The sequence below is a fragment of the Elaeis guineensis genome, unplaced genomic scaffold, assembly GCF_000442705.2.
Source record: "Elaeis guineensis isolate ETL-2024a unplaced genomic scaffold, EG11 Super_Scaffold_31900, whole genome shotgun sequence".
NCBI classification, from domain to species: Eukaryota; Viridiplantae; Streptophyta; class Magnoliopsida; order Arecales; family Arecaceae; genus Elaeis; species Elaeis guineensis.
The window spans coordinates 2,380,154-2,391,633 of record NW_027332420.1 but is presented as its reverse complement, the minus strand read 5'-3'; the positions used below and the strand labels follow the sequence as shown (position 1 = coordinate 2,391,633).

General features: G+C 31.4%; 1 protein-coding gene across 1 annotated transcript; it reads right to left on the bottom strand.

Annotated features, from left to right (window-relative positions):
- Window positions 1-361: 361 nt before the first annotated feature.
- On the bottom strand, window positions 362-9,165 carry LOC140854487 (serine/threonine-protein phosphatase 7 long form homolog). The gene is made up of 4 exons (XM_073250429.1): window positions 8,505-9,165; window positions 8,301-8,419; window positions 8,135-8,228; window positions 362-379 (listed from the first exon to the last, which is right to left on the bottom strand). Exons 1-4 carry the CDS (start codon window positions 9,039-9,041, stop codon window positions 362-364), a joined length of 768 nt encoding a protein of 255 aa, XP_073106530.1. The 5' UTR covers window positions 9,042-9,165.
- Window positions 9,166-11,480: the final 2,315 nt, after the last annotated feature.

Below are 11,480 nucleotides of genomic sequence, written 5' to 3'. Positions count from 1 at the left end.
CTATATAGTTAAGATCAATAATTTATCTTTGATCGCCTCACGGCAAGATGAATCAGACATACTCTGAAATGGACTTTCTCTGTAGGTTCTATCGTGAGTGCCTAGTGTTCGTTAAGGCTCCTAATCGATCTCCAGACACGTGGCCATGAGGTTTAGTGGCATTACTTACCAAAAAAAATATTACTCAAAAATCATTCAACTACTGTGGCTTATCCTCGTTGCTTCCTTTGAATTGATACCATGAAGTGTGTCATTTGATGAACAAACTATTTTCGAAAGATAACATTTTTTTAGTGGTTTTTTTGAGTTAGCATTGCTTTGTTAATTACTTATTGTCCCCATTGATGTTTACCACATTGGGCTATTCCACCTGCCCTTCCTATGGTTAAACAAGTCAACAATGAAAGTGGTGGTAACTTAAGAAATCTATAGCAGTGCCGGCACATAGGTCTAGGGACTAGGGAGACATAATGACCCGAAAAAGATGGGTGGTAGCACCCTAGGGCCGAGCAATACACGGATCAATCATGTACCAATGCAATAAAGTAGAGAATCAATGTTAGTCAAGGCAATGCACAGGCCATTGTCCATCCTCTACCTTGTTTATTCCTAGTGCTTGCATGACTTGAAAACTATGAATGTTAGGTAGGTCTCAAAACCAATTTAATATTCTACCAAAAAAAAAAAACCGATTCAATAAGCAAATACTAGTGTATCCATATTTATATTTATTTTTTTATAAATATAAAAGGTAGTATGAATATTAAATGCATATCAAAATTAGAATCTATGCTAGTTCTTAATAGATATGGTTATGAATCATATATTAAGCATATCTATATTTATTCTAAATGAATTTAGATATATATCAGATATTATTTATATCTATACATTTTGTGCAAATATGAATATAAGCTATAATGATCCAGAACTTCACTTAAAAATGGTAGAGTGAAAAAAATATTATTTCGGCTTCTTGGCCTTATATAAGTATCAAGATTTATTTAGTACATTGTCGATGTGGGATTAAACATATATCTACACGGATCCTCATATAAGCATATGTTGTTCAGATACAAATCGAATATTAGCAAAATTAAACAATAAAAATTAATATTAATTATATAATTATAAGAATAGGAATACAAATTACTATATAGAGATTGCAAGTGACACAGAAGTAACTAAGGATTCAAGATAGTTATTGAACTCATGTTAAGGTCTACCTGGTTGTTCAAGTCACTAATTCAACTTGCAGATAATATTATGATATGAATATATTAAAAAAAACTGATTTCTTGTATATGCTGCAGAATGGAATTAAGTAAACACTAAACAATAAATCTTTGATTTTTTGTCAAAGATTTAATAACTTAAAGTTTAGGGTTTTTTGCTTACATACCTCCCAAATATTAGAATTTGCATGAATCCTCCTAAAATTGATATTTGCTTGTATATTTTCATAAAATACTTATTTTATATGTGTGTCCTTATTTTTTTCTTTTTGTATTTGTACTTATGCCATCTAACACCATTGAAAAATTGAAGGTTTAAAATTAAAATGGCTAAAATACTCTTAATGGATAGACATGCAAAAATATACATACAAAGAGCAACTTGATGAGAATATTCATCCAACTTAACATATTTAGGAGAGTATACAAAAAAAAAAAAAAATTTAATTTGAGTTTTATCTATTTCAACTTATTTTAACTCTTAGACTCGTCTAGTGCTTGCTCATCAATATTTTTTAAAAAAATTTCTATTAAAAAAATATTTTTTATAAAAATATTGCTCAAAAAAAAAAACCGATTCGGTAGTTGGGAAGAGGAGAAATTCAACTAGTCAGGTAAATTTTCAGATTTTCTCGTCCCATAAACTGTACATGATGTTGATTGAGGAGGGATCCGCATAACAGCCCCAATATGCATCTTCTTAACTATTTATTTTATGAGTCTAATTAATTTTGCTCCAACTTTTTCAGAAAACTAATTTGGCTTACCGCCTGTGGAGATAGAATAGTCCAACGTGGCTTCAAGTCGTGATACAACAATGACGGGGCAATTTATTGGGCTGTTGATTCCACTCCATGGCTAATCCACAACACCCAACAGGTTGTATCGAGAGAGGAAGCTAAATTATTTTCATATTGCGATGCTTGGGATGAGCTCCTCCCATAATCTACGTACCCAAAAAAGGAAAAAAAAAGTTTCCGCATCAAAAGAATCGGATCCAATTACCAACTCCCCCCCGGTAGCTCTCCTTGTCTTGTTCGTCAAATGGCAACTTGAAAAATGCATCCAAATCTATCGAGGATATCACAATGAATTGGCCCGGAAATACATTCCACTACCGCCGACGATGAAGAATAAAAGCTTCACCTCGATATCCTCCCATCGAACCTTTCTCGATGGAAACAAAAAAGAATAAAAAGAAGTCAGAGAATGATCGCTGAATCCCACGCTAAGCGAGGAAAGCGGCAGTCTCAAAACGATCAAAGAGGTTGGTGATGTTGGGAGTGTAGCTCGCGGTCCAGCTCATAAAGTAACAAGGGCGAATGGCTGGTGGCTGTGGAGGACTTTGACGCAGGATTTTGGAGTTCTTTTCTCAAATAATATGAAAAAAAAACTTTTTTATTAAAATATATCAAAATGAAATTTATTTATCAAATTAATGTAAATGGGAAAAACGTCATTTTGAATGGTGTTTTTTTTCCTTCCACGTCAGCCCCTATTTTCACGCTGGCATCGTCCGAAGAAAAAAAAACATCAAGAAACGCCATTTTGAATGGCGTCTTTAAAAACGCCATTTTGAATGGCGTTTTTAAAAACGCCATTCAAAATAGCGTTTTTCAATTTTTCCACCGGAAAAAATCGTGGGAAAATGAAAAATTTTGTTTTTTAAACTTTAGAATTAGTAAATAAATTAAAAAATTAATTTGGATTGAAATTTAAAATATAAAGATTTTAATTTGTAATTAATTTAAAAAATCATAAGAAAAAAAAAATTATCATAGAAAATAAAAAAAAGAGAAAGAAATATGAAAGAAATAAAAATTTTAAATTTAATTGAAAAACATCATTCGAAATATTTGTCTTAAAAATTTTTTAATTTTTAATTTTAAGAAATAAGAATTATAATTATAAATGAAATCAAAAATTATATTTTAAATAACTAAATTAATTTAAATATAAAACGCCATTTTGAATGGAAAATTAGAAAATTTTGTTTTTTAAAATTTGAAATTAGTAAATAAATTAAAATTTTAATTTTGAATGAAATTTAAAATATAAAGATTTGAAAAAATATATCATAAAAGAATAAAATTAAATTAAATTAATTATAATTTTTTTGTTAGGGTATTTTATCAATGTGACTTAAAAAAATTAAATTTGAATTAAATTTTGATAAAAAAGAAATACATTAAAAAGTTAAAGAAATGAGGAAAAGTTAGAAAGTGAAAATTTTTAAGAAGTCACCAAAAATAAGAATTATAAATTAAAATGTTTAAAAAAAATTATAAAATTTAATTGAAATAAAAAAAAATTTAAATATATTTTGTAAAATTAAAATTAAATTAATTGAAATATTTTTCAAATAAAATTTAAAAATAGCCTAAAAAAATTTCATAAAAAGATAAAGAATTGAAAAAAAATAGAAATTATAATTGTAATTGAAGAACAAAGTTTATAATTTTTAAATTTAAGAAATAAGAATTAAAATTGTAATTGAAATTAAAAATAATATTTTAAATAATTAAATTAAATTAAACATTATTATTTAAAAAAATAATTTAAATGAAGAAAAAAAAATGGGAGGAAAATAAAAATTTAAATTTAAATTAAATTTTGATAAAAAAATACAGTGTAAAGTTAAAAAATGAGAAAAAATATGGAAAAAAAAATTATAAACTGAACTTTAGAAAAAATAATATTTTTTTAATTAAAAGAAAAGAATACGTAATAGAATGCTAAAGAATAAAATTAAATTAAATTAAATATAATTTTATTTTTAGGGTATTTTATAAATGTGACTTAAAAAAATTAAATTTGAATTAAATTTTGATAAAAAAAATACATTAATAAGTTAAGAAATGATGAAAAGTTAAAAAGTTAAGAAGTTAAAATTTGTAAAAAGTCAGAAAAAATAAGAATTATAAATTTAAAATTTTAAAAAAATAAAATTTTAAAGATTAAGTGAAATAGAAATATTTTTTAAAATTAATTTCTCAAATTAAAATTAATTTAATTAAAAAATTTTCTAAATAAAATATAAAAATCGCCTAAAAAAATTTCATAAAAAGATAAAGAATTGAAAAAAAATAGAAATTCTAATTGTAATTGAAGAACAAAGTTTGTAATTTTTAATTTTAAGAAATAAGAATTAAAATTATAATTGAAATTAAAAATAATATTTTAAATAACTAAATTAATTTAAACATTAATATTTAAAAAATATTTTAAATAAAGAAAAAAATACGTAATAGAATGTCAAAAAAATAAAAGTGGAAGAAAAATAAAAATAAAAATAAAAATTATAAAAGTTATAAAAAAAAATATTTCATAAAAGAATAAAATGTAATAATTAAATTAATTACAATTTAATTTTTCGGGTATTTTATAAATGTGACTTAAAAAATTTTAATTTGAATTAAATTTTGATCAAAAAATAAATACATTAAAAAGTTAAAAAATGAAGAAAAAAAATCATAATTTTATCAGATATGATTCTGAAGTCTCAAAAGCAAGAACAAAAGATGTGTAATCTATTAGAGGCAATTTCAATATTTTTGAAAGCGTATTTTCTAAGAAAAATAGATTTATATTTTTCTGTCGACCCCATGAATCGACTCATGGCTAAAAAATTTTAACGGCACGCAAAATTTTTGGCTGCCACACTCTGTGAGTCGACCCGTTGACTTTCTTTTTGGTAATTTTTATTTTTAAAATTTTTTAAAAAGAGGGAGAGAGAGGAAGAGAGAGAGAGGAGGCAGTTCACCGCGGTGCTGTAGGAGAGATGCCGGAGAAGGGAGAAGAGGGAGAAAGGAGAAGAGGGAGAAGGAGAGAAGAAGGGAGGAAAGGAGAAAACGCCGTTCCCTTCGACATTTTTTTATTATTTTTTTTTTCTTAAATTTTTTTTAAATTTTTTTCATAATTTGTTTAATTATTTTTTTTTTAATTTATTAAATTTTTTAATGAGGATAGTAATTTGAATGATAATTCTTAATTTAAATTAAAGTTAATTTTTTATTTTAAATTATAATTTCTATTTTATTACCATTTTTTCTCTTTTATTTACTATTTTTATGATATATTTATGTTGCTCCTAGATTGATTTTGATGATTACAAAGCAGATTGAAGGGATACAAATATTTTTTATTTGAAAAAGTCTTTATGCTCTTCAGGGGCAAAAACATAATTTTACCAAAATCCTGATTGGCACGCTGGTTTTCTGGCTTGGCATGATGGCACAATGAGCTGCTTGGCACGCTGAAATTCCTATTGGCACGCTGGTTTTCTGGCTTGGCACGACCTGTGAGTCGACTCATGAGTCGACCTCTGCTGGTTTGGGCCAAAAAATTCAGAAACCCACATTTCTGGCTGTTGTAACAGAGGTCGACTCATGAGTCGACTCCTGAAGCATGAGTCGACTCATGAGTCGACCCCTGCGACGGGAATTGTCCGCAACGGCTAGTTTTTAGCCCGTTTTAGTTGCTTTTAATACTCACTTTAAGTGATCTAACGGCTCTTTTTCTGCCTAGAATGTTTTCCTTTGTTTCTTAAAGCTATAAAAGGTTTGAAAAGGTGAAAAACAAGGGAGAAATAAGTGGACTAGCTTGGGATAGCTAGTGTCAGAGTTTCCGACATTTGTATTCGGGTTGCATACAAGTATAGTGGTTTGGAATTCCCAAGTAGGAGCTTGGGGAGTGGATGTAGGTGCAAGGTTGGCACCGAACCACTATAAATTCTTGTGTTTGTGGTGTGCTTTATTGTTTCTCTTTAATTCTTCATTATATCCTTGCATTCTTGCTTTAGGTAATTAATCTTGAACTAAAGTCCTTCTCCTCATTCATCAAGCTTTTGACAAATACTTTTCATAAGTAATTAGTTAAGTTTAAAATTTTTAAAACACAATTCACACCCCCTCTTGGGTTGCATAGCTGGGCAACAATTTATTTAATTTAATTTATAATTTTTATAATTTAAAAATAAAATTTTAGTTTTCTTCTATTTTTATGATATATTATGTATTCTTTTTCTTTACTTAAATTTGTAAAGGAAGAAGGAGAAGATCGAGAAGGGAGAAGGGAGAAGGGAGAAGGAGGAAAAAAAGAGGTTTGGGGAGGGGAGAGAATGGCGTTTTCTTTTTTTATTTTTTTTTTAAATTTCTTTACTTATCTATTTGTAATCTTTAATAAATAAATTTAATTAAATAATAATTTAAATGATAATTTTTAATTTAAATTAAAATTAAATTTTTTTAAAATTTATAATTATAATTCTTATTTTATTATTATTTTATTATTTTTTTATGATATTTTTTTTAAATTGATTTTAAAAATTTTATCATTTAAAATTATAATTTCAGTTTTCTTCCATTTTTATCTTTTTAGCATTCTATTACGTATTCCTTTCCTTTACTTAAAAAAATATTTATTTTTTCTAAAATTCAATTCAAAAAGCAACATTTGATATATTATTATTTACGTTATAATTTTTATAGTCCTTTCAGCATAATATTTTCTCTCCTAATATTCTGAGACACGTTCGAATATGTGTATCCATATGCACCGATCATAATATCCAATCATTTAAAATTAAATAATATAAAATGAAATCAATATTTAATATTATTCAATAGAATAAAAATGTCAAACGTACAAAAAAAAAAATAGTACAACAAAAATGTAAAAATACTAAATACAAATACAACAAAGACTAAGTCCCACAAGGACGTCGCGGCGCCCGTGGTCGCTTGGACCTTCTCAGGAAGGTCCTCGCCGGCTGCTCCTGCTGTGATGGCTCCTCTCCTATATCAGTGGAGGAGATCTGCTGATCATGCTGCTCAGGAATAACTGATGCTGTCGGATCATGCTGCTCAGGAATAACTCTCTCATCTGGATACACGGATGGACCTGAAAAAAAAGTATCATACTCATGTGGCCAACTGGTACCCGGTGATGGCATCTGGGGGATGTAGGACGAAGAAGACGCTGCCATCTGTGGATGAAAAGGCGGTGGCATCTGTGCAGCATCGAATGATGACATATGCGGAATATGCGGTGATGGCATATGTGAAGCATATGGTGACGGCGTATAACTCATATCTGGCGCCCGAACTGCTCCATACCAAGGCGCACAGGTATGTGGATCAACACCAATCGCCTCCAATGCTCCGGAACCTGTTCTCTCCATCTCCCGCAGTATCTGAATCCGCTCGTCCTCATCAGTCGTAGATAAAGCACGACGAATGTCCAACACAAGATCCGACACAGAATCAGTCTATAAAATAAAAATAGAACTGTTAGTATAAAACAATCAGTATAGTGTACAATATAAAACAAAAATATAACACAAATAATATGAAGTAATTTTCGTAATCTTACCAAAAGACGTACAGTAGAACTCTCGCCCTCGTATCCAGAAACTGCATACTGAGACTGTCCAATGACTCACACGGTAATGCTAAAAAACCAAGCCATGTAGTCATCAGTATATGAACGGCCTCTCAAAATAGGATCACCATGAACAATGTGATCTCGACGTGCATCCCAAATATCGATGTACTGTGCATGTCTGATACGCCAGTCGATACGAGCTCTCCCTCGTCGATCAATACGATGAAGTCCCTGGCTGGTATCAAACTGCTCTGGAATGCCCTGAGTCTGACCAAACTGCCGCAGGACACGATCGGGAAGATGCCACTCTACCACATCAAAACAAATAAGTGGCACCCTAGCAGTCCATATGTCGTGTCCAACTGTACACATTTGCGGCAGTATAGCCAATATCCCATCTGTATATGGCTTCCACAAAAACTGATATAATATAGTTAAAATAAAAAAAATTAATATAAAATTATAATAGATTATGAATACTGTAAATTGATATTTGTAAAAAATTTAAAATTTACCCGTCTAGATGTATCAACTAATGTATCCAACTGGCATCTATAAACCCGTGCCACTCTTGTCGATACGTGATGAACGTTGAATGCAACGTTCCATCTGTTTCACAATGTACTAATATTAAATAAATTTAAAATAATAAAATTTAAATAAAAAAAAATATTTCGATACCTGTATCCTAATGGTCCGTCTAGTCTGAATGGAACATCAGGATCCTGCTGCTCTGATGGCATCTCGAGCAACTGTCGTCGTAATGGACTGATAGTCGGCATACGCTCCCATACCCAAATCTGCAAAATTTAAAAATTAAATAAATGATATATCGAATGTAAAATATAATTAAATATTAAAAATTTAAAATTTTAATTCACGTACCTGCAATAATACAAGATAACCGCCAATCTCGCTCTGATCAGCATAGGCCCCCCGACACATAGCTCGGTATAGACAAGCTAGTACTGCACTGCCCCAACTGAGTCGACGAGCGAAGTCTAAATCCTCTAATAATGGCAAAAACATCAACTTCATCTTATTCGATGAAGTATCAGGTAACAGGACACCACCTAACAATCGCAGCACCTGACCCCTAACATACTGCTGCACCATCTCCTCCGGTGCATCATCCGCAATATGAAAATGACGATAACGATCATCCAAACACTCAATCCTGAGTCGTGAATGATCGAAAAAATGTGCGTCGGGCTCAAACCCTAACAATCGCAAGCACAAAGCCTGCCACTCCGGAATGGTAAGTGCGGGATCAACTCCGGTAACTGGATCTCCATCAACTGGTAGTCCAGTAAGGATGCTGACATCCTGTAAAGTGATGGTCGCCTCACCAAATGGAAGATGAAATGTGTGTGTCTCTGGACGCCATCTCTCAAGCAAAGCAGTAATAAGACCAACGTCCATCTGTATACGACCGATCCGATATACTCCATAAAATCCCAGATATCGTAAATAATCTAACACTCTACGTGGGATATCCTCTGTCCTCCAGAAATCTGCATCGGATCGTCGTAGACGAAGATGTCTGGACTCCTGTAATAAAATATAATAATTAGATAATGTATATGATTTTTAAAATAAAAATTTAAAGAGTAAAAAAGATTGTAATGCTTACGCCGCCATCTAAAATAGTCTGCGATCGATGATGCTCCTGCAATGTAAGAATACTGCTATCTCGAGGACCGGGATATCGTGGATCGTAAGCCATAATACGCTGCCTCAAGCAAAATTATCACAGATATATTAAAAAAAATAAGATAATATTTTAATTTTTTTTTTTAAAATATAATATTATCACACAATACAACTTAAACACAAAATTCAGTTCATCCCAACATATTACACACGTAAATTCAAATACAATCTCGCAGTAATTCATAAAACAATGACAAAAATAAATTTTCAAAGCTTTCAATTTCTTTCGCTGCTTGAAGTTGAAGTATGTTGAACTATCCTAGGACAGCGACGACGATCATGACCCTGTTCCCTACAAATACCACAGTGATTCTTATTTCTTATTTGCCTATCATCCATCTCATTTCGTAGTCTCGTTGACTTTGGTCTACCTTTCTGCTTCGGTCTCAAACGATGATGATCAGGCATGCATTTGAACATACGTGTATGCATCCAATAATCTTCATGTGGTAGTGGATTGAAATTACCGATCCAAGCATTCATATATGCTGTAATTGTATATGCATCATCCACAAAACCACTAAAATGTACAGCAATTTCTTGACACACAGCTAAAACATGTGAACATGGATATTTGTACATGCTCCACTTTCCACATGAACATTTTCTTTCAGCTAATGTAACAGTATGAGAATTTCCTCCACCTCGTAGTCCTCCGCCTGCTCTTCTCGTAAGCACTTCATATATACCTCTTTGAAGGTTGAATGCTGTTACTCGGTGCTGGTTAGCCTTAACTTGATCTTCAGCAATTTTAATTGCAACATGAGGAGTAAAAAGATTATTTTGATTCTCCTCTACATATCTCAAGGCTTGAGCATGCCTCGTATTGAAATATTTGACAAGACGATAAAATGTCAGTTGAACACAAGCTGTAATTGGCACATTTCTAGCTCCTCGTAGAACACTGTTAAAAACCTCCGACAAATTTGTAGTTAAAACACCATAGCGTAGACCATCATCATGTGCCAATGTCCACTTCTCCTTTTCTATCTCGGACAACCAGCTCCAAGCTTCTTCATTCACTGTTCTAATTCTGCCCATGATAAAATTGAATTTACGAACTTGATGAGCACTTCCGGCTTGCCATACTGCTCTTTTCAGCTGCACATTTTTAAAATGTGTGTTGAAATTACTGCAGATATGTCTTAAACAGTATCGATGATAGGCACGTGGTGGACTCCATCCAATAGACTCATCTGCGATGGCATTTAATATACCTGGATGCCTGTCAGAAATTAAGCATATTCCATTTCTATCTTTAACGATATATGTTCTGAGCTGGAAAAGAAACCAACTCCAACTTGCAGTCGTTTCCTCATCGATAATTGCATATGCTAATGGAAATATCCCATTCTCTGCATCAATGCCTGTTGCAATTAACATCTTACCTTTAAATTTACCATACAAGTGCGTGCCATCAATGCTAATTACAGGACGGCAGTGCATAAAACCCTGAATAGATGGTTCGAAAGCCCAAAAAATATAATTTAAAACACGAACATTGGAATTCACAGATTGAAAAAAATTCTATGAAACAACTGTACCAGGATTTGCATTTTGAAGTGCAGCCATATAATAAGGTAATTTAGCATAAGATGGCTCCCATTCTCCATAAATATCAACCAATGCCTTATACTTTCCACACCATGCTTTTCTGTATGATACTGTATATTGAAATTGATCATTAACGGCTGCCACAATAGCTTCAACTTTAACACCGGGATCTTTCTCAACAATATGTCGGACTAATGTGCTAATCATTTTTCCACTGACATGTTTGTGGTCTCGACTCAATCCCGTAAACAAACAAGTGTGAGGACCCTCATATTTTGTGATTTGAAAATATCCATGCTTTTTCAACAATGCAGCACGAAGCCTCCATTTACAATGCTGAACATTATCTGATGATGCGCATCGTACGGACCATAATTTCGAATGCGACTGAACTACATTGTATGTCCGATGCTTCATAATGTGATAAAGATCAACAGCTCTCCTTACATCATCTTTACTCTCAAACATTAAACCTTTAGAAAATTCAGTCATCGAAGAGTCCCAAAATTGATTGTGATGATAAAATCTTCGACCAGCACTAACACAACCACCATCATCTAAATTTATATTATTAAAATATTGTGGAGGTTCGTG